This window comes from Corvus brachyrhynchos, unplaced genomic scaffold (assembly GCF_000691975.1).
Source record: "Corvus brachyrhynchos isolate BGI_N302 unplaced genomic scaffold, ASM69197v1 scaffold542, whole genome shotgun sequence".
Taxonomy (NCBI): domain Eukaryota; kingdom Metazoa; phylum Chordata; class Aves; order Passeriformes; family Corvidae; genus Corvus; species Corvus brachyrhynchos.
In genome coordinates, this window is record NW_008236766.1 from 1,684,620 (window position 1) to 1,709,439 (window position 24,820).

At 37.3% G+C, this 24,820-nt stretch overlaps 1 protein-coding gene across 1 annotated transcript in view; it reads right to left on the reverse strand.

The window, feature by feature from the left end:
• Positions 1 to 24,820, reverse strand: part of SBF2 (SET binding factor 2) — a 188,810-nt gene that overhangs the window by 94,336 nt on the left and 69,654 nt on the right. The window contains exons 5-11 of the mRNA XM_017727347.1: positions 24,591 to 24,701; positions 22,162 to 22,267; positions 5,124 to 5,256; positions 4,021 to 4,129; positions 3,168 to 3,281; positions 2,290 to 2,367; positions 455 to 568 (exon numbers count right to left, since the gene is read on the reverse strand). Of these exons, the coding sequence (XP_017582836.1) occupies positions 455 to 568; positions 2,290 to 2,367; positions 3,168 to 3,281; positions 4,021 to 4,129; positions 5,124 to 5,256; positions 22,162 to 22,267; positions 24,591 to 24,701 (765 nt within the window). The remainder of the gene's footprint in view (positions 1 to 454; positions 569 to 2,289; positions 2,368 to 3,167; positions 3,282 to 4,020; positions 4,130 to 5,123; positions 5,257 to 22,161; positions 22,268 to 24,590; positions 24,702 to 24,820) is intronic.

Below are 24,820 nucleotides of genomic sequence, written 5' to 3' on the forward strand. Positions count from 1 at the left end.
CCAGTTAAACATTTTCACCAGCCGATCAGTATCACTTATACTAGTAAGTGGTACTTTCTAATTAAATCTTTTACTATACACAGTATCTTTTTATACCTAAATTCAGAAATGGAAAGTTGAAGCACACATTTTTTAAATCTCACAGGTAATAAAAACTAGTACCTTCAAGCAATGTCATCTTATTACATACAGAGGTTTTCAAAATTCCACAATGATTCCTCAAATGTTTATGTATTAAATTTAAATGTTAACTCTGTTGTACAGTTCATTGCTGTCCCTGTAATTAGTCTCACTAAAACATGCTGATATCGTGCTATGCCAAAATGATATGCTTACCACATGTAGATAATTTTATTTACGTTTTTAAACTTTACCACTTGTTCAAAAGGCAGGCTTGTGGGAATAACATGGCACAAAGGAATACTGTAAATACACATAACTGCTCCTCCTTTACCTTATGGAAGTGAATGACTGGCTCAGCATGAATTCTGATCAGCTGAAGACAGGACCGGTATCCTTGGAAAAGCTGTGCAAACAGCCTAAGGAAGATTGCTCGCACTTCTTTATCCTGAAAGCAGTCATTGAATATGCTGTCAAAACACCCTCGTATCCTAAATTTCTCCACACTTGCATAGAACTAAATGAGAAATGCCTACAAATTCATCAGTGTAGCAGTGCAGCACATGAAGCAGAGATACTCGTAGAGGTCTGAGGTTGTCTCATAGAATGGTTAGGGCTGGAAGGGACCTTAAACACCACCAAGTTCCCCTGCCCTATCCTCAGATGGCCATGACAGGTTCTGTACACAGCCATCCCTCACCCCTGCTGATCTTTCCCATGCCTGCACCTCGGGCTCTGGGCAATGCCAGGGCAATGGGGGAGTGCTCATGTGGTGAATCACACAAATCAACTGCTTGAAAGAGACCTGATGTGAAACAAAGGAAAGAGGCTATTTTAGCCTGGATTTATTCCCTAAAGCAAGTGTGGCTTTGCAGCAGTACACAAACATTGTCTTCAGAGTGAGCATGGGCAGCAAGGAATAACAGGAGCCTAAGATGGCACTGCTGCTTGGAGGAGCCAGGCTTGGAGCATCCCACCACAGCCACCAGCTGAAGCTCTGCCAGATGAGCAGACTGCTCCAGGTTTGCCCAGCTACTTGTCTAGGACTCTTCCAACTCACATCTTCACTTGCCAACCTTCTGCTGCCAAAATAAGCCAGTGTTACTTTAAAAAGTTTAAAATAGTAGGTCTTTAAACTTCTGGTTTATTTATTTGAGTAAGAGAGTGCTTACATATGCACTACCACGTTAATGGAACTGATGTGGACAGCTGGGGCAGACTTGGGGCAGTGACATCTCCATGGGGCCCAGATGCCACTAAAGACTGACATCAAATCCTGTGCCACCCTATTATTTTATCTCAGCAGCCATGTCAAAAACCTGAGGTCCCAAAAATTGTTTTATGACCTGAGGTTTTATGGTGTCTCAAAAGATATTTTAAATAAACTCTAATTTTAACAGCAAAGAATATTGTATTTACTATCAGGTAACCAGCTAAAACCAACTAACAAGCAAATATAAACTTACAAAATACAGCCTGTAACTTACTTTAAAGAGAAAAGGTATATAGAAGATTATATAAAGCTGGAATATATTACTGGAGTATTGTACTAGATGTCTGTTTATTCTTCATTGCAACATGATCAGTGTTGTTCTATTTTTAACTTAAATTTTGTATGGGTCACTTTACTGACAGATATGCTCATTTTCTGCTGCTCTCTAGGATTTTAACAGGTCCATCTGTACCCTGACTTTTTGAACTACTTGAAAACATGGTAATTTCTTTCAGATTTCAACATAACTCTTATTTTGATACAAAATGATATTAATTTATAACTTCCCTATTCAAAGTGAGATCTTAGCAGAATTCTACCATTAGTTTAGATGACGTCTGGATGACATTCCCTGCCTTCAGCAATTAAAAATCCCAATCTTAAGCAAGAAATAAGTACAAAAAATACATTGTACCACCTAAGAGTTTAACATTTTCAAATAGATCTGCACAAAACCCCCCAATGTGTGTTCTTAAAGTGAACTGGCTTTTGGATTTTATAAAATCTCTAACCCATTAGAATGTTATTGGAGGGCAAAATGCATTTCTTTGCTCCACCAATAATACTATAAAGTTCATGGAAAAGCAAACACAAATTCTTAAAAGAACATTAGTCTAAAATTTCAACAGTTTTCCACTCAAGAAAGTCAGAAGCAGAAAATAACACAGAAATCTTACCAGCATTTTTGAGTGTGACAAAGCTGTTCGAGGGGGAGGGAATGCATAATCTGCTGTTTCCAAATCAGGATGCAAAACCTAGAAAATTTCGAAAACAAAATCTTTTTCCTTCATTTTGCTGAGAAAAAGATAATTTTTTTCTTCTTCTTTCTCAAATTAATATCCACTGATATGGACTACCTCAAGTAATAAATTGAGTTAAATTGTGAAGACTGTATGGAAATAAAGGTGGAATTAACTTCTCAGCTTCAGGTTTCTACATGTGAGCTAGTTTTCAAAACCTATCACAGTCCATGAAGCTGATCAATACCATTAGGGATTTTAGAGTCAATTCAGCTGAAATAGATTAACAGACTAAAAATTCTTCTTTTCAAGATAAGAAGATTTGCTCAGAAGCCTCCAAATAAGGTGATTTCTAATATTACAGTGATAGCAAAAAGACAAACTGAAGTACTCTTTATGGCGATTCCCTAATGTAGAATCCATCATTCCTGAATAGTGAAATAGGGGCATCACACAAATAAACTTTAAGGCTGAAGGGTTATTAATCTGTTAAATTTCAAGAAAATGTACAGTTGAAATGAATTGATAACCACAGAAAGGCAGCAGAACCAAACAGTAATAACGCTGCTCAAATACTCTTATTAAAAATCATTATAAAGGAAAAATCCCTACCTCTTGAACAGCGAAAAGACATTTTAGATTTAAATTACTGATTAACTTGAACTACAGAGAATAAACTCTTCTAAAACCAGGAATGTTGCATGAATCATTCTATGAAATCTCACTTCCAGTGTGTTTGGAAGCTTAATATTGAAATCTTTCATTCATTACAAATAGGTGAGAAGGTGGAAAGTGGGGATTTTATCCAAACATACCAGAGAAAGTGCCATTTGAGTCTGGTGTAGCAGTGGCTCTGGCAGCTGGGACAGATGAATACATTCAGGAATTTTAATTGTTCCTCCATCCAGGTCTGCTATGATTACATCTAACTGCAAGGGACAAATATATTATTGGTACTGCACACAGTGAGCATAGCTTAAGAACATAACACTTCAAATTCCATGACCTGCAAATAAGTTAGAATAAACTAATTAGAACAGTACTAACTTTAATGCACAGAATGCTTATGATACAGGAAATACTCCAAATACTTCCTATTACTGAATCTAGCCATGAAAAATTAAATTAAACCAAATAAAATGAAATTAGGCTAAACTTTCAAAAGTGACTTTTGCTTCTCGGTGTTTCAGGTCTGTGTTCAGAGGTTTGAGATACCTAACATGTTGGCTGTTTGCAAAAGAACACAGTGAGGGCACCAGTAAGTAAAATCTTGTGTTTCTAAGCACCTCTTAGTAAGTAACCCTGGTTCAGTTTCTCCAAGGACATGCTTAAAAAGGGTAAAATACAGCAATTGAGAACACACTTGAAAATCCTAACTGAATTGCTCAAACTCAGGACAAATAGATGACAAAGCTGGAAATGGATCCATTCCTTCCCCTCCTGTACTAGAATCAAACATTTCCCTCCTCTACTTTATAGTCTCAATGTATTTACAAAAAAAATGATGTCTTTTCTCTTTTTTCTTCTCCTGATTGTCTAGCCTTGCTTTCTACAGTAATATTTTGAACATATGTGAATTATTCATACAAACATCTCTGAAGCACTCAGGAGCTCTCTGCAGCTGAGCACCAGAGCAGGCACTGACTGTGGGTGGGCACAAATACTCACAAGCTCGTGAATGTCATTGCGAAAGACAGAATGAACACCAATGATGAAAGGTGTTGGGGAGCTGAGAACCTCCAGTAGCTGTGCAGGAAGAATTGGAATATAGGGATAACTGTGAAAAGAACAAATAAAATAGAATAAAAGTTTCTGACTATCCTTTCACACAGGGCAACTTTTTTCTTAAAAAAAATTATAATCTTCCTGTTGGTAATCAGGGACACTACAGTTATGGATAATACCTTCATTTAAAAAACATGATTCGGTTTTGGCCATTTACCTACATTTCAGCCTTTGATAAAATATCATTAATAATCAAGCTTTTAAGGAAATATTTTTCTTTCATATTGAAATGACAACTAAACATTATGCATAGAGAACTATTTCAAGTATTGTTTACTTGGTTTGATAATTTAAGAAACTCAGCGTGCTCATCAAAGCAACATCAAGAGCTGGATCTAAATTGATCAATGCATTTCCACACCTAATTTACAGTTATTACAAGTTTACATTCATTACTATTTAAACATTAAGAAACATATTCCAAAACTCAACTTCCAGTTTTTCCTTCTTATTCTATATTAAAAAGAAGCCTATCTCTGAAATATTTTAAATAAAACAAGCTATTAAAATATAAGCATGGCCTGAAACATGTGAGTCAGAATTAGATGTCTTCTTCCTAAAGAAACCAAATCGACTGACATGAAGCTTTCCATTGCATAATGTTGGATCCACCTGTGGCTCATAAGAGAGGATCAGTTTGCGGACTTAAATTCATTCTCTGGTGGATATTTGTCAGTGACTTAAAACTCTGATACACAGTACTGAAGCTGCTATCTTTGCACCACAGAATCTTTAGGGTTGTGAGTAGTGTTTCTACCCTACATTTGCAGGAGGGATGTTTCTCCCTTAATTGTTTCCAGTGCCATGATGCAAACAGATTTTTATTAATGATGTGTACGGACTAGGACTTGTATATATGATCATGAATAGCTTTGCTTATTTGAACAAATACAGCACAACTCCTTTTCTTTGGGACAATGTAATATAAGTTACAAAATGAGTTATAAAATTAGTTAATGAGTTCAAAGAACCCAAACTTAACTCACCTGTATTTGAGGGGAAACATCAAAGACTCCAGAGCCCTACAGGCATCACTGAGCCTTTGAAAACTTGCTGAGTGAAAGAGAACCTTATTTTCTGTAAGCACGGCACAGAATAAGCTGAGTACATTTTGGATTCCTTAAAAAGATAAAACAATAAGAAAAAACTGTAACAACATGCCAAAAAAAAAACCCAACATTAAAATGTACCATTTTCTGGAGGGATTTTCAAAAAGCATATGATAAATGCATAAATTGCCAAGTTCCAAGTTTTTCTACCTTTTATTTAACTACTGCACTGTCCTTCTGTTTTTCAGGTTGCTAAAATACCATCTGAATGTATTTCTATGCTGCAAATATACTGTATTACATCTCTCTTTCAATACCACTTGAAAGGACTTCCACTTCTCAGCACAAATCCTAGCAATGCTTAATAATGTCTTCAAACAGTATTATGTGCATCTTCTGCATAGCCTTCTGTGTATCCAGTACTCAACCCTGGTCACTGATCCAGGCTTAACTTCTAAACCTCTTTGTATCTCCAAGCAGGGGGAAAAAAAATCATACTGCCAAGTTCCAAAGAAAATTACAAGATTCCTAGTGAATATATTCATACTTTATCCGTGGAGAGCATTCCAGGAGTCATGAGGTTAAAAGAGGGCAGTAAGAGAGTAGGTGTCATTATAAAGATACTTTAAGGAAGATCTGAATGTTTTAAAAAGTCCCACTAGATTTAGGGTAAGACTCATGAATCAGATGATGGGATGGTTTTTGGGCTTTTTTAAGACAGTACAATTTACCTAGGAGACAAAGCCATGTGCTTTCAGGGAAAACCAAAAATATATTTCCTTTAAAAAAAAAGTCCCATCCTGAGAAGCAGACATGCCTGACACATGTAAGATATGCTGAAATTTATGAAATTTCCTGAAATATGCTGGAATGTATGATGTTTCCCTGAGGACATGGCTTGTGTTATCAGTAAGACAGCCTGTATTACCTTCCCAAAGCTACTGCTTATCTTGCAATAATGTCCCCCAAAAAGAAGTGTGACTATGGAGAGCCACTATATTCATATGATAATTAACACTTTGGGTTTTTAAAGTAATTTTTATTACATGTTTTGACAAATCACTTTTCTTCCACGATGTATGCAAATTGCCTTGGCTGGAGTAAAGCTCAGTTCATAAACACAGGGGGACAAGGATTCGGAGAGTGCTGTTTGCAAAAAGAAGACTCAATTCTTAGGATGAACAAGTCAAACAACAACGTAACAGCTTGTACTTCCAAACTCCATTCTCCAAGAGTCCTAAGAACCCACACAACGAAAGGCTTGAGACGACTGAGGACAGAAGGCTTTGTTACAAGGCTGAGTGAATTACTGTCGCAAATGTTTGCTATTATTTTCAGTGGCATAGTTAATATTGTGCTAGTAGAAAACAAACTGCTTGGTAATACACATGGTAAAGATGATGATAAAAAGGCCAATTTGTTTCCTCATGTGAATGAAACAGCACCCAGCAGTGAATGGTTAGAAGGGAACTGGAAATAGTGTCTTTTCTTGTGTGCATGCACAAGGGGTATGTACTTCTTTGAACACAAGGTTAGAAAGTGCTGCCTGCTTGAAAAAAACCTCAGTAAGAATTTAAAAACTCAAACTGACCCTTTTATGCAAAACTGCCCTTGTTCTTTTCCCAGAAAATTTTAAAGAATATTTTGGAGCATACTTTTTGTTTTAAACTAAGTTTTTGTTTTCATGACAACTGGGCTTCTCACACTTTCACTCCACGCCAAATGTCTCAAGACATTTAGAAATACATATTTTTTAAACATCTGACAATTTTTTCCCACAATCAAGTACAAAGCTTCTCAAACAGGCCCCTAAAAACCTATAATGTTTTGGCAGGTATTACCAAGGAAAATAATACCAAAAAACCTCACAAATATTCAAACCATTCGGTACAATGAAATGCTCTAAAAAAGCCCTTCCTGTCATCAAAATACCTATAATTGAAAATTCCTCAAAGAGATATTTTCCATTCTGCACATCTTAAAACCCAAACCTGAGTTCTGAAAGGTAAGAGTTCTAAAATATTTTCTGGATTTACTGACTTTAAACTTTGTCTTGCAAGGAATTAGAACATTCATCTACTGAGAAGATTCAATTGAAACCAAGCTGTGTAAAAAACCCAGCCTTTTTAGCCATATGATATTATTTTCCTGTGAATGATGATGATTCAAGAATATTTTAATTCTAACACCTTTAGAAGGCATAAAACTTACCCAGTATCAGCATTTTTAATTTCAAATCTCTTCCGAATACAGGCTTTCTCATCAGATACCAAAACAATACACAATTTTCCAGAGCACATAATAACTGAACACTTTTGCAAAAAATGAAGGGGAAATCAGAATTTTGCTTATGTAGAAAGAGGACACCTGCAAGTACTTCATAGTATTTGAACACACTGGACATAGATCACACTGTCTCTTAAGGACTACTAAAATGACACACTTTTGTATAAATAATAAAGGTAATCTTCATGTGTAGTGTTAAACTGTATCTCTGATTATTATCTATTTTTACCACTGTAAGAAATGGATTTTGTCAGCATCTTCAGTTTACATGAAGTTCTGGATGTCCAGTCAGTGGAACACAAAGTTTAAATTACTAAGCAGTGATGGTACATTTTGTGAGGCTTTCGTAGTTTCACTAGGGAAATTAAGTCTGGTTTTGCTGCATAGTAGTGGTCACAGATAAAGCTTCAGCTTGCACTCCACAGAGGCATTTCTCAACGCATCTTAATTAGCATGGATATAATTAAAGACGACTACTTTCAGCAACTATTTCCCACAGAAGAACTTGATGTCCCACAGCGGAATACATACTTCAAACATTACATCTGGGAGTTGGTCTCCCAGAAGTTCACTACACTTTAACTGGGCATGGAAGGTGAATTTGAAATGTTTACTGTGATATGAATGCACCTGATTCAGCCTCAGCTTTGCTGAGCTAGAGAAAAACGTTGCTTTATTTGCAGACCTTATGGAAGAGACGAAATTTGAGAGAATCTAACACACTTGGACAATAAAACCCAGGCTAACCACTTCCACTGGCTGAAATCTTACAGAGCCCACACAGCTTATTTGTACCAGCGTTTTCCTTCTCTCTCCCTCTTTCTTTCCTTCTTTCTTTCTCTCTTCCTAAATGCTCTGTATGCAATACAGAAAAATATAAAATACATAATATAAAAAAATTCAGTGTACAATACAGACACCTAATCTGGAATTGTCTTATTTTCAAGATGATGGCCACTAACTCAATACAAAATTATTGCTCCACACATACTTCGAAATACATCTTTTCAGGAATATCAGCAGCATAACGACTGTGAGGGAAACCTTTGTCTGATAGAATCAAATAAATTATAAATAGTACGACTTTTGATCACTTTCCTTTTCTAAACCATTTGAGCCATTGATCAAATTATTTGAGGAAGCCACCAAGGTGTTGTTTCAAGCCTTACAAGCTGTTTACTGAAAACAAACCATTCCAAATGACAGCCTGAGCCCAGTTTCCTCGTGCTACAAGACACAATCGTGTCTGTCTGTAACCTTGAACCCTCTGCTGGTCTGCAGACTCCACACTACATCCGATGCTCATTTGTCAGGGCATAAATAGACAACATGAAAAACAATAAACAAGTTGATTTTTACAGATTATTCTTTTGCTGTCTACAGACAGACATCCTGTAAAATATTATACATACGCTGGAAAATTTTGAATGGAGGCTTCCTGACCTTCACTGTTTTCAAGTATTTAAAGAATCTGTAATTTGTACTAAATTATCTGACATCCTCCATCAACAAATGTATCATTCTGCCTGCTTCCTGTTGTTCTAGAATTTAAGTACTTATTTAAGCATGATTAAAAAAAACCACCAAACACAAAGTGTACTTGACAAGTTACTGTCTTCTATATTGCATGAAATCAAAATATTATCACTTGCTTCTTCAGACTTTTGTAAAGAGTTATAAACATGGATTCAGAAACTCAACTAGTTGAATACATTATTATGCCAATACGCCATTCTTGAATTACTGGACACAAGAAAAAGCTTAATAGACAAAATAATCCATAACTTAGCCAGACTAATCCAGGAAATGGGTCAACAAAGCCTGAAAAGCCTTTCTGAAAGGCCACTGGAGACTGCATAGTACAGGTTCTGTGCCAGGCAGTGTCAAGCTCTAAAGATAACTAAGAAAAGAGTAGAGAAAAACAAAACTCTTTTCATATTTATTTTTAGATGTGGCTGCATAGCTCTGCTAATGACCAAAATACAAGCTTAACTAGTAAATAAGGGGCAACAACTGTACTCAATACTCACAGAGGTAATCCTTGCCAAATTACATTCATTTGTCCACCCAAAAATCTCAAATCAATTACACAGAGTGATACCCAAAAGATTGCTACGTCACTCAGCTCAGGATCAATTTGCATTTAGGAAAGTATGCAGGTCGGTTTTTAGGACTGCACACTACATGATTAAACTATAGCCAAGCTTGCTCACAAATGGGGAGCAATGTGGCTGTGCCAGCAGAGAGCTTTGGGAGGGTTAATTTATCCTGCTTTTTGGATGGGCACCAGAGGACATGAGTCAGATGAGTACCCCAAGAGATTAACTTATTTGGGCTTTGTCAGACTCAAGAGGAGGAGAAGCAATCCCTACAGCACGGAGCCTTCAGCTGAGACGCCCTCAAAGAATCCAGCATTTCACAAATTCATCCCCATTTCTGAGCCCACAGAAGGAAACACGGGTGTGACATGCAGTAATGAAGCCAACCTCCATTTTCAGAGATGCACTTTTGATTTGGGAACTGAACTGAAGGCAATGCAGAATCTGAACCATGAATTCTGCATGCTCTTTGTTGAGAAGGTGGAATGAAGACTGCCCTGCAAAGCAGCGTCGGGGGAGGGTGGGAAGAGGAAACATATAGAAAGATTCTGGTATAAACACCATGAAAGACAACTGATCATTAAAAGCATATCAAAGAGACTGTGACAATGAGGAGATATTTATAAAAAAGATGTCTTCAGCTGATGGATAAATATTCCTACAGCTATCACTCCCCCAAAGTTCGACAGTATCCACTCTGTTCTGTCTACACGGAGTCAAGCAGATGGTTGTGCTCCAAACCATAAATTACACAGGCACAAAGAAACAGGGATTAAGCACAGCATACAATCTATTTAGGAAAACAGTCAGTCTGTCTGTCATCTGCATGTTGATATCACTCCATTATTGCCAATTTCATTAAATCCCTCAGCAGACCTACTTAAAGAAGCACCAAAAGCCATTTGGCTTTCTTGAGCCTCCAAATACAACCCTGCCAGTACACTGAGAGAACATGATCAGTAATTTTTTTTTCAGAGACAATGATAAAGCTAAAGACAATTATTAAGAGAAGATTTAGATAATAAGGTTTTCACCCCTGAAAAAGAGAAGTGCAATACCATTTCTTATGCATATTTTAAGCTTTACATATCCAAAGGGAGACTGATAAGCTCGAGATTAATATGACTGTGTTATGTGAATTTTCTTGACAAAGCAGAAAAGACAAAAAAAGGTAAACCAGACAAATAACCCTTTCATATACAGAAAGTATTCATGTGGCAGGGAGGTAAATGCCAGTTTTACATAAAGGCAGCAAGTTGAATTACACAAACATAACCTGCATTACCAGCTAAAAGTTTGCTACTGATTGTATGTCTGGGCCATATAAACAGGTCATGTTTGATAGATGCTACAAAAAGTCAGTTTAGTTAAGGGGAAGAATCTTCACAGAAATCAGATATGAGACTAACATCTTTTCCTACAAGGAGGGTGGCAAGCACTATTTCTAAATATTGAACTGTTTACTACCAGATTACACCAGAAGGTTTTGCTCTCTTACTGTGTGTTCTTTATATCTGTGCAGGTGTTATCATTTGAGTAATAGTCTATTCTGCTGAAATATGATTTAATTTCATGTCTGATTTCACATCTCATCTTCTGCTTACTTGTTTAGTTATCTAGAAAGGTAATTAAAATAGGAAGCTATTTGGTTTTGGATATTTATCCCATAAATACCTACTATTACAACCCTGAAAAAAATAATAAATAAAGGCAAACAGTAATCCTTCATAATTACAAGTAATCTGAGTACTAATTGCTAATTACCTATATAATTATTAATATCAGGATACAGAATTTCTGTGAAACCCTCACAGGTCCACACTAACAGAAACTCAACAAAATTCTGCAAAATAATTTTGAGTGGACTGGGATAATGGATACACACTAATGAATTGAAATGCTGCCCAGTTTCCATGAGTAGAGGTGGGGGAGAGTGCTACTGAAATATTCCCACGTTTCTAGAAATTTTTATAGGCGACTTTCTTTCATTCATTCTTTAGAATTGCCCTTTCAAGAATGATGATTTTATTGTTTGAACCAAATATTTTGCAAAACCTTTTTTCCCACATACATCAAAAGATATGTTGAAAAAATAAGTGCACGTTATAAAAATTATTTATAGCAGTTTGATTAGCCAAAATTATCTCTCTGTACTCTAATAGCAAAACTAAAATTGAGATTTGAGAAATTATTTGCAACTGCTGAGATATTTAAGTAATCAAAACTAGAGAAGTTTACCATCTCTGCAAATTGATTCATAGACGGTAGGAAGTAAAGGAGGATTCTGTTCAGCCACCAACAAACATTTTACAATTCAGAAGGAGCATTAAATATTTCTGAACCACCTGATTTGTTTTTAAGATTTCATAATTTGTCTGGATTCGCTTAAAGCAGAAGAAAACATTTTTTAACAAAACAATTCAGAGTGAGGGTAATACCATTAGGATCCTTAGAAAGTAAATAGCTAAGAATGAGAAAAGTATTGTCATTCTTGAACTGTACACAGGAAAAAATGGTCAAGGATACACAAGAAACTGCAAACATACCTGTTTCCTGTCTAAGGACTACAAAGTCTTTCTCAAGGAATGTAACTACAGAAACATTATTTTAACATAACCAAATAAATGCAAAGACAACAAGAACAGATGTGGCTGATCAGGATATTCTGTTAGAGCAATCTTCAGCCACCATTGGCTGATATTCATGGAGCATAAAAGGACGAATATTCAATTGAAGAATTGAGTGACTACGGTGAAACACCGTAACCATGAAAAATATAAAAAATCACTTTATTTTCTTTAAAGATCATGCCTGGATTCTCTTCAAAACATTTACCAAACTTTAAAAATTCTTTGTCAAATTCTCTGAGATTTTCCTGACTTCCTAATAGAGAGATACTTCAGCCCAAACTGCAACTAGAGAGCAAAACTTTATATATTAATTTACAAAAACAAATATATGGAAGCAAATGTCTATAGAACCATTTTTCTTTTCCTCTCACCACAAGTATTAACACTAAAGTTCAGAAATTATAGTTTTGCAAGCTCTTATGATTCAATAGCTACCAAGCCTCCTTCGGAATAGTGAGAAAAGTTCTGCCTGCACTCATACCAGCAAAAATGGAAAGAAAAGCAAGCTGTTCCCAGTAGGCTCCATTTCAGTATTTTCTCTAAGCAGAAATAAACTTCTTTTGCCTTTCTGAAATCTGTTTGCCCATTACTAGATACTTGCTTTTTGGAATTTACATTTTTCTCATCTCTGGAAAACAATAACTTATTTACACTCTTCTGAGAGGTGTTTTCTGAAGCCCTGCTGTAAATAGGAAATTACTCTCTTCTCAAATATCCCAAAACAAATTTTCACCCAATAGTTTAAATAAATTTCATTGAATCGTTATAGAGCATACTGTAATTTTATTTTTTCTCTTATTTGAAATGTTTCCTTTTAAAAAAACAGCTCATTAACTACAGCACTTTATCATATACACAGCTTCAAGTTTATTTACTTATGTCAGATAACTCTTCTTTCTCAGATTTATAATTTGCTTAAAATAAACTACGGCACAGCTTGCCTCATTAAAAGAGAATTACAAGTTCACAGTGGATATAAAGTAAATGAGCATCTTATGTCGTGTGCTTTGCTCTGCTGAAAAACAGTGTACTCTGCAAGAAATATTGGATATTAAGAAATACAGTGCCTCCAAGTCATTCCAGACTCCTGCCTTCTGCCAGCTGTCACCACAGCAGCAGCATCTCAGGGGACACTGACCAAGCTCCCAGTGCATCCCATGTGTCAAGCAAACAGAAACACTGAGCAGGATGTATTCAAGGAATAGTTTGGTATTCCCTGACTGGAATCTGCCCTAATGGCTCTCTCTGACAGGGTTGCTGCTGCTCGTGGTGGCTTTCCCACACCTTCACGCAGCACTTGGCCATTGGTCTGATTTAACCACAGCATCAAACCACCTGAGACTGCTGACAGAAGACAGATGGGACTCTCCCTCCTTCCACCCTCCAAATATTTTCTGTTAACGTGGTGAGATAAAACTGTTCAGCACAGCTGAGTCAAGCAAAGGAGATGTGGCAGCACTGTGCAACTGGAAGTGGACATTCCAGACAGGACCATCTGCCTGGCAGTGTATGCTGCTGGGGAAATGAAGCCTCAGTGACTGTCCACAAAATGCCTTTACTTGGAAGTGCAGAAGAGTCCCTGTATAAAATTCACTATGACAATGTCCCTTTATTTCCAACAGCATCTAAAAGAACACTTTCCTTTTGTTCTGCTGTTGCAGCAGTAAGGGCCCATTAGCAGTAAATGCCACATCAAATCCCTTCATAATCTATTTGTTCTTTGATGAACTACACAAATCTACTTGGAAAGCTTGAATGGTAAATTCTCTTTGGCTGAGTTATGGAGCTAATTGCAACTCACTGGCCAGGGTGGATTTAACCTAAAACTAGAACGTAAGCCAACAGCATATACTCATGTGATGCCAGGTCCCATAGGCTGGAGAGTATACAATTTATTAAGATCAAAGACTGATTAGAAGTGTATATACCTCAATAAAACAGTCTTAATTTAATCACACATGCTGCTAAAAATCGACAAAGGTTATATATGTTCCCACCACATGATGCATGATGTTTCGTGGAAAGGAACAAAATTGAGTGAGTTGGGTAAGAAGTTTGTATGAACAACCTGACAGAGGTAAAGAAACTTCTGGTTCATATCACTGAAATCTCATAACACAGGTAAGATGTGGAAAGGGCACCACATCAACCCTTAGTGCAACTCCCTGTTACAGGTATTACTGTACTGAAAATGCCTGCATTTGGACTCTTCATATGCTCTGCAAATTAAATCTCTCATTCCTTTGCTGCCCTACATATTGAAATATTAAAATATTCTTGCTCTATGTCAAAGACACTAGGATTTTCTTAGTCAACAAGTATAAGCCAGCTCACGTGCTGACTGTGCAGTGACCCTTTCATAATGTCTCCCAGCCATACAAATACACATATATATTCATCAGGAATGTCTTTTTCCATTTATACAGTAATTTGGTATTGTCATCTCTTGGCATAAAATACATTACATGAGAGGCTGAACATTTTTTCTCCCCTAAACCAGAATTAAAATAATGAGAAGTTATTTTATTACAGAAAACATTACTCAAAGTGTCAACAAACGAAGTCAAAAGCAAAAATTCTGCGTATTTTAATATATCCTGGATTTAGAAATATGGGACCGAAGGGTCTATAAACAGTGAAAGAGTCCAGCCTTTTTCCATCATGGCTTTATGAGACAACCCCAAACTGATGAAGCTTCATCTTAAATGTACTGATAATGCTTTGCATTACTATTCCCAACAGAAAGTGTTTCAGGACGTTTCTCGTCCTACAGTTAGAAATCATCTTTTAACTTCCAGCCTTAAATAACTCATGATCTTTTTATATGAGCCTGTTCTTTGTACTCACCTGTTTCTGTAACTTTTGACTTCTCCCTGAACAATACTGATGTAAAAAGCAGCAAATGGTAAATACATATGGTCTATGACATGGAGTAAACTAAAAAGATAGAGTACAGCAGAAAACTCCAACACTGTTCAAAAAGCAGCCTCTGGAAGCCAGTATGAGCTGTAATACGGCCAACAATTTAAACAGTCCTTTAAGACCCTACCTTATTTTGGGATTTATGTTTTCTAAAGGAGACTACACTTTTTAAGCAGCAGGGCGACTGTTACTTTTTATTTTTTTTATTCAGAATAAAAATGTAAAGCATAGCATGTCCTACAAGTATTGTGAGTCTAAAAATTAGCTACCACAAAAATAAACTAATTTGAGGCACAGCATAATGCAGTTTTTCTCCTTTTGATTTGATAGGTATTTTCTAATTATCACAGTAAGGTTATATTTTATGTTGTTATATAGACTAGGCACTTTCACTGTTTATAGCCCCAGTAGCTCACATCATAATTTCTGAGGCAGGGTGTTGGGAAGTGGTAAAACATTGGAAAGATTGTTAACAGATGAAGCCAGCTTTAGTGCAGAACACAGAAACTGATCAGTGTTCATGTCTTAAGATCAAGAAAATCTTAAAAATCTTGTTCTCTTCCCAAGAATCAAATTATACCAGGAAGTCATGGTGCATGATTTCATCTCTTGTAGGACTTGTAAAGCTTGATTTTTAGCAACTTACTGTGAAGAACTAATATCAAAGTACCAGCTCAAGACTTTTAGAAGGTAAGCAGTGAAAACTGAAGAACCACCAGCTGCCAGGGATCAACAGCTCCATAACGGAAGGCAAATATGGAGCAAGGCAGGAAGGGGCAGTGCCCTCACCAACAAGGGGTGCAGTACCCAGAGAAGATGAGTTTGGTAGGTCTGGTTCTGTCAGCCAGACAAGGCCACAGAGATGAGGAGGGTCTGAGGTCAAGTCAGGGAGCCAGGTCAGCATGGCCAGGTCAGGGTGAGGGCCAGAGATGGCAGCCAGGTCAGTCACAGTGACCACAAGGCAAGCCCAGGTCATGAGGATGACCTGAGACCAAGCCAGCATGTGCAGTCCACAGGTGAGGATCCCGGTCAGACAGGTCATTGCCCAGCATAACAACTGTGGCTTGGGCAGGCCATGGGGGCATGGGCTGAGCTTAAGGACAGCACCCAAGACAAGGCCAACAGGCCCCTTCTTTTCTCATGTTTCGACACCCTGAGCCAAAGTTGCGCAGCTGTGCCCAGCAGTGCTGGCCTTGAGCACAGCCCAGCCCTGCCAGGAGGGCCTTGGGGGCTGCCCAGGGCCCTGACATCAGCTTCCAAAGGAAATAGAACTTGTAAGAACCAAGGACAGAGCCTGCTCAACTCTCAGCCTATGCACAGATTTCTTCTGAGAGCAGAACATCTGCTGAATGACATTGGCACAACTACAGAACCATCCTAAAAACGTGGTTTTCACGAGTTAACCAAAGCTGTAAAGTGCAAGTCTGTCAGTTTAAAATCCCTCTGCATGTACAAATATCTACTTCCAAACAGAGTTGGAGAAGCATACCATAATTTAAAAAAAAAAAAATTGTTAACTGCCACAGTTAAGATCTTCCCTCCAAACAAATTACAGCATTTTCATTATATTAAGGAAAAAACAAACCTCCATCATTCTTCATGAGTTTCTAACAAATCTGAAAAATTAGTAAATACAGCATTTTTTTAATGTCTGTACACTTTATTACACAACTCAAAAAATTCTAAACAGGTATGACAATTAATATATGATCCCATCATTATGTTTTGACTGGATTTATCACCATATAACAGTAACAGGGTTTGGCTCCATGATTGTTTAAACCAACAAAAATCATCTCTGTCAGTGTCACTCCATGGAAAATAATTCACTTCTCTTTGCTTGCTTGTTGTTGATTAATTATTTAATTTTAAGTAGCTCTCTGTGGTATCATAGAAGTATCTGCTCTGATGCAAAAGAAAGGCAAGCAGGGCAAAAGGACAGAGAACACTCCGAACTTCTCAGTCTCAAGTCACAATGTTGAAATTTGGAATTGAATAGTCACATTAAGAAAATACATCAATACTGGAGTGGAGCATTTTAAAGTGCTTGTACTCAAGTACTTCCCTGCTTAGCAACTCTGCCATCATCACAAACATCTGCCCTAGTATTTATATTTTGTGCAATTGTAATAATCTCCAGAAGTTTAATCAATCAATCACTTTTGATATCTGGAATTACAGATATTTAATGACACTGCAGTCTTCGACTACACTGTATTACTTTTAAGTACTTCTTTTACAGGCTTCATATACTGCCTAATGGTACATACAGGATTTCTAGTTAAAAATATTTTAAAATACATGAAAAGGCTGAAGGATAATGATGTTTAGCACTTTCAGTTACAGCACAGTTTGGACAAATCAAAGACAAGCTTGCCAAGCAACCTGGCTCCACCTACCATTACCATTTATCTTCATGCTTTTCACCTGTTTAATCTCTATTCTACACAGCCCTGGATTCCAAAGCACCCTTACCTTGTGTCTTCATCCAGAAGTATCATTACTTCAAAGTATCATTTTTGCCACTTTAAAAATTACTTCTTTTTAACACAGAGTCAGTATGAGATTTACTGAAAATACTTGAGTGGTGAATTTAAGACATGAGGAGGAAAACAAGTACAGGCAAACAAAACAGAACAGGGGAAATAAGGACATAGGAAAACTGACCGGATATGAGACTAAACAAGAAGGAAAGGAAGGAAAACTCTTTTGTCTTTGATTAAGTATTTGGAAAGGAGAAAGAAATTCTTCAGAAAAATTCAGTTTCAAAATTTTTCTACTCAGCAGTGTGATTCATGCTACCAGTCCTTGACACATGCAAAAATCAAAAGTGCTGGTTAAACCTTAGCTTCTTGTTTTGCTCCTTAGGTCACTAATTTTTCGTCCTGGCTTCCTTTGAGAAAAACCTGCCTTTTGGGGAAATGGAAATGTATGTCTCAGATCCAAATGACTGAATACATCTCTGCTGAATGCCCTTATGGAGAAGCCAAGTAGGGTTGGAGTCTGGAGAAAAGAGCTTAAGGCAGAAACTTAGGAATGTACAGTTAATGCAGTGAGACAGGAGAGAAATATAACCTAAATATAACCTAAATCTCCTTTGAGCCTGAAGAAAGCTACTGCATTTTGAAGCTTCTATAGATATCTACCATCTTACTACAAGACAAGAAGAAATAGAAGAGTACTGAAATCTTCTTGCTACCATGGTCAATTTTTTAAAGTAACTTTATGATTCCTATTTTTCCACCTAATCCTTTGTTGATTAAATAATTTCTAGTGATCCAACTATAGGCCTGGTTTTTGTCACATTATTCCTATATATTAGGCTTCTTTTAATAAAAAAAAAAAGAAGGTATGATTTAAAATGTCAAACACTGCTGTTCCTTATTACTAAGCTTAAAACCTTTGGGGATATTTTTCCCAACTGTAGTTTAACGCCTAAGCAAAAATAAGGTCTGTTTCCAGATATGCTGTGGACTTGGTAATACAGGGAGGGTCATCTGCTGACACAGTATTATCCTGCCAAGCAGAAAAAGCGTGATGAGGCTACTATTGCACAATATTTCTCAAAATAAACATTGCAATTACTTTTGTGTCTATTCATAGTGATAAATTTTGTCTTGCTGCCCACCTTCCTCCAAGAAAGAGCTATTTTTAAAAAGGTGATTTATATACTTGACAAATATTTTTCTAGCTACTCTTCAATTTTCTATTAATAATTGAGATAGGATGAAGTGACTTGTACCAGCAGAGAAGTAACTGAACGTGTTGTTATTTGACAAATGGTCTGGTCAATATTTGTGTCCGGAACACGAGACTGGATGGGATAACAGCTGTCACTAAAGTACTGAACAGCAGTAGAAAGCTTTTGCCCAGGTCGTAGAGACAAACACATGTTAATCTCCTGTTCCAACCAGGCGAAAGAAACAGAGCAAGTGTGAATATTGTTCCAAGAAGCACAAAAACTTCTGACAAGTTCAGCTGTGATCTCCAGTGGAAAGGATTAGGCCTTATCTTGGGAAAATAAACTTTCTCAAAGGGATGAGCCAGTAGGTTCTACCACACTTTTGGATTCGCTGCCTTTAACTCTTTGTAAGACTACATGAAAGGTGAGAATAAATGAGAATTTATTTAAAACAGTCTGTTCGTATTTCCTGGTCCTCTTTTTTCAGGTAAGAACCATTGCAAACAGGCACGTGTAGCTGTCTTAACAACTTTTTTTAGTAAATCCAAACAAAAACTTGGAATTAACAAGTCTTGGTACTAAGAACATGATGACAGCCCACCACCTACACGGGAATGGGATTCTGTGCTGTTCTGGAAAGTGAGGTACACTATGAAAACACAAACATTTTCTAATTCAGGTCCTTAGAGACACAAGACAATTCTACCATTGTGCTGTATCCCCAGATACTTAGATACATCAGCTGGCAACTGAGGCACATATGGGAAAAACCTCCAAACAACACCCCCAAAACACAAAGAAACGAAAAAAAACAGTGGTCAGAAATAGGAGGTGGGAAAAAGCAGCCTTCTACAAAGTGTTCAAGTACTTACTTTAAAAAAAATCTACCTGCCCACTTAGTTGCCTATTCCTTAACTACTACCAGGCCCATTCCCAGGCAACTACACCACCCTTGTCACACCCAAGAATAGGGAGACACAAAAAGAGGACCTACACAAGGCCACTAGACAAGCTCTTCCTGATAGTTCTTACAGCCTCGTAAAAGAGAAAATCCTGCTACAACAGAAAAGTAGGGAGACAGCTCTTTCTTTGGTCCATGAACTTGCATGATCCCCTTCAGGGAAGCAGGATGTATGCCTGTAAGCTTCTCGTGACCAGATTTGCCAAGTTTTACAACCATGCACTTTCTTCAGTCTCTCCCTTCTTCAGGCCAGTTGAAGCATCACTAACTAGGAAACTGAGCAATGAGTTTTCATTCCTTATCTCCCTTTCTCTCCCCCTCCTTCTGCTGATCTTCATATCCTTGTGTGCACTGTGACTAGAAAGGGCATCTGGTAAGCACAAGCTTACTGACTCATACTTCTTACAGGCCACCAAAAAGCAACAAAGACAGAACCTCCAAATTCACAGGAAGTTGGGAGGAGAAAGTATGACAGAAGAGCAGCAAAACCACAGAAATCAGACAACAAAAAGACTAATGGAGTACAGGAAACAAAAGATGAAATGGTAGACAAAGAGTAAATTGAGGTTATAGATACTGGAAAGTGTGCAGGAGCTAATAAGGAATGATACAAATTCAAAATATAAAGGTAGAGGATTTTTGACTGCTAGCACAACACAATCTAGGAGTCCTGGTTAAATTCTAAACTCTTCAGTTCTCTGCTACAGTAGATTTAGGAATTTACATAACATCCATCTGTATATATTAACCCTCTAATAACATGTGGTTAATGATATTAAATTAAACCCTATTTGTGTGACAGGAATTTTAAAGTTGAAAAGTTTTATAATTCCTTTCTGTACATGAGAGGAATTTAAAAAACTTGCCCTGCAAAATATGCTCTCAGTAAGACAACAAGAGAAAAAGATGGTCCTCAGTTTTCTCTTCCATATATTTGCATTCCCACTCCATCTTCACGGCTTCCCTCTATAAATCTGATGCACACAATGACTTTTCAGAATTGTCTTCATTGTTTTCCTCAGCCTGATCCTGTGACAAAACACTCCCATCCCAATTTGCCATACAAAAGCCAGGTGCCAGAAGACAGGGTAATTACCTAAGAGCTAACTGAAAGCCTCACTTTCTTTGACATTTTCTGAACTGTGAATTTATAGCAACCTTCACTTTAACAGCCTAAATAACTGCCTCAAGTGTCACACACACCATACTTACAGAACAACATACCAGACCACATGGTGTAACATGCTGTACTTATGGTACCTCACACCACATTTTATGTCTTCAGAAAAGGGGAAAAACAGTTGGGCCTGTCCATGTTCAAAACATTGCCAGCTATCTGATCAGAGCAGTCATAATGAATCTTGACATAAAAAGCCAAGTAAAACCTTAGGGTGAAGTTAAGTAGCACCTATATACCATGTTAGCCACAATTTTTTTAAAATTTAAATTACCATAAACAAAACTATAATATTCTTTTTGGAATAATATTCTTTTTGGAAGTCCACAATTAAATCATCTTAGTAGGAGGTGGCATTGAGCTCATCAGATCTGATACTGTCTGTGACATGAGCCCTTACTGTTCTTCACTATTGTCTTTCTGATCTCCATTCATTCTTACTCTGTATGTGAGAGAAGAATGGATGACAACCTATATCCTGAGGCCATTTGGTTGCTTGGGAGTAAATATGAGGTTCACAGGTTCAGAAAAGACTATTAATTGTGCCTTTATCCATGGCTGCTACAAGTTTATGATCCAAAGTCACTCCACAAACCAACGGAATGAAGACTAAGAGCGTTAGAATTTAATGGCAGACACGAGATCAGTACTGAGGCACCCAGGTAGCAGTGATGCAACGTTGTAATTGTAATGAACATGTAAACATTTGATGAGGATTGTGTTAGAGCATCTTCTTGGAAGATTGGGAGTAACAGACAACAACAGAATTATACAAACTTTTTGGTCACACCAGCTTCATTAAAAACCTCCTTGGTTTTCTTTGGAGTTTGTGCAATATCCAAGGGGAGTGGAGCAGGGAATCTTTTTACATGAAAGTTTTTGTGATTAAATAGGGGCCACACCCACTTCTGCCCCTAGTAACTTATAGATACTACATGGTGGGATTGGACTAGATGACCTTTAAAGGTCCCTTCCAACCCAAACTATTCCATGACTCTCTAATACTGGAGATAACTTACCACAGGCAGGATGTACAAAAGGGTACTATGAATGTCTGATTAGGGGATAAAAGCACAATTTGTCATTCTTTCATTCGAAAGAAATTAATATTTACCATGCAGCTGTCTTAGCACATGATTAGAATTGAATTAGAACAGAAAATACCTCATTTTATAATTTAGAAAAATAATTTCGTTTTCAAAGCAGACCTAGACATACCCAGTTGCTGAAAGAGAAGAGCCACACTGGTGCCTGTAACAGGAAGGCTATCATGCAGAGGAGTCTGTATCAGCTGTCGGTCTCCAGCTCCCAAAGAAAACAATTTCTGTAGAAAGAATTTTTTAAATTTAATTTATATAGAATAAACAAGCTGTCGCCATGCAGATAAGTGATTCATACTGCAAAAATTATTTATTTTGTATACAGAAATTTAAAATCAAATAGAGGTCTGAAATACAATTTGAGGACAGTGATATGTCTCCCTGAATGTATAGCATGACAGTGTCTCCCTTGCACTTACACTTAGTTAAATAGTTATGGCTTTGAAGACAGTTAAAAGTACATTTCTGTTAATACAATAAAAAACCTCCTGGGAAAAAGAAAAGGTTTAAAATCCATTTAAATCAGAAAAATGTACAGTATTTCTAACTGGCTTTCTTTGCTATCTACTGTCTGCATGCACGAATTAAGTATGAACACACTTGTGACATGTGGGTATTGAAGAGGACACTTCTGCTATTCCTGTGTTCCTGCTCTGCACATTAAAGTAGAGTTACAACTTCAGCTACCTTTCCAGCACATGAAAATACCTCCCTTGAGGGAGGCAGGAAATGGGAGTGAAAGGAGTGCATTTGAGTATCGCATCCCAAACAACATTGCAATTGCAAAATACCCTTGCTTTCCTCTGAGTAAATCCACATGGCATTCAAGCAATGAGTGATTTCAAGCAGTTAGTTACCTCTAACCACTAACTCCCATGGGCTGGGGGGCATTTCTGTGTGGTAAATCTTCACTCTGTATGACAGCAAAGGCGGGAAATGTATGAAGGCAGCAAGCTTTAGCTGCTGCACAGCAGGTATTTGAAACCAAAAATCCCCCCAGGAAACCCAAACAAGTCCCTGAGCTGTAGCAGAGATGCTCTGCCCCAGCACTTCAGCAGCAGACCTGGATGGAGGTCAGTAACCCATTACACAGCTGACGATTTCCATGGTGGGAACATGAATAACCTGGGAGGCTCCTGAAGGACTTGTGGAAATAAATGTCACAAGAGTGCTCCCACTCTAAGTTATGTAATTCAGATTCAGCCCTGGAAGCACAAGGCTTTATAAAGGAAAGAGAAACACTTAATTTCTGATTTAAATGACAGTTTGACACTAGCAAATTTAAGTTGGAAATGAGTGAGCGTTTCATTTGAAGAGAGAAAGCAGAAGGGAACAACCAAAGGAGCCTGACTTTTCCTTCCTCTTCTAGCAGAGGAAACAGCCACTGAGAAAAGCCGCATTTATGGGCAGGGAGAAAAAAGAGAGGATAGAAACAGAGCCAGAAGTTCAGGTGGATCACCAAAACGAAAAATACAAGGCTCAAATACCACTGGAAAAGAAGGTTTCTGACACGGAGATAAAATCTAATTACTCCCCTTCAAAAACTAAAGCCTCAGATACAAAACCAGAGAAGTGGCTGTCTGGAGAGCAGTAAGGTAGATCTTGACTAAGCTGACAGGACATTCTGACACTTTCAGCACTAAGAGAAGTTCCAAAGCATCCAGGGCTATGGAAAAACCAGAACAGAATTAGGGAGTTGTAGGATTTCAAGAGGGTTGATAATGCATAGGTTGGGTGGGAAGCTGTGTATGTAATTGACTGTAAAACGTTGCCATTTGCACATGTAGTTTCCAAGTTTGTTTCATAGTAAGGACCATAACTTCCCATCAGTGTCACAGCATAAAGCAAAATCCAAGCACAGAAGACCCAACTGGATTATCAAAAACCCACAAATGTATTGGAATAATTTATATAAAGTAAATCAACAAACAAACCTGACTTTCTGCTCACAGAAAGCACAGGGGAAAAGCTGAAAGAAGTCTATTCACTAGAAGACTTTTTTTTTTCTTTTTTTTTTTTTAAGGCATGGGCTATTTGCAATATTTAATTCCTCTGAGGAAACCACATTGGAGTTACTTTTTAGCATTTAAAAAAAATTTGTGGTAATAGAAATTTAAACGAGTTACCAAAGAAGAGACCAGGGGAATCCTGAACTCCATCAAGGAAAAAATATGCATAAATGAACTGGTATGAAGGTTATGTTAGAAAATGGCAAAGAAAGAAAGCCTGTAAAAAAATTTCTGTAGCAAGCAGAAATATTCCTGAACACATTATTATTAAAAACTAAACTTATACAAACTGCTTAATTTGTTAATGTGCCCTGTAAAAGCCAACTCAGTGACAAAATTAACCCTTTGACCTTAACCTGGAATGGAATTTTTGCTGTCTTTAGAAGACAGGCTACAGGGAAAGCACTCACAGGCCACAGGGAAAGCACTCAGCTGAACTATGATCTTTATTTCTTCAAAAATATCTCAAGAATTTATTTTTTGTTTTCTTCATAAATTAAATTAACTGGAAAAATACCCTTTCCCCCTCCCCATTTACCTGAGACCCTCCAGAAGCAGGGACAAGGCATGAACACAGATTTGCAATGAGAGTCTCCAGGGACACATTCAGGCTGTCCACATACACAGTGTAGATCAAACCAAGGCAAGCCTAGAAAGGTTGACAAAAAAATTCAGACTGCTATACAAGGAAGGCAGATGTCAAATTATTTAGAGATCTATGCATATAGGTTTTTTTTTAGTAAGTTCCTCTTAATAGTTTTTCGTGTA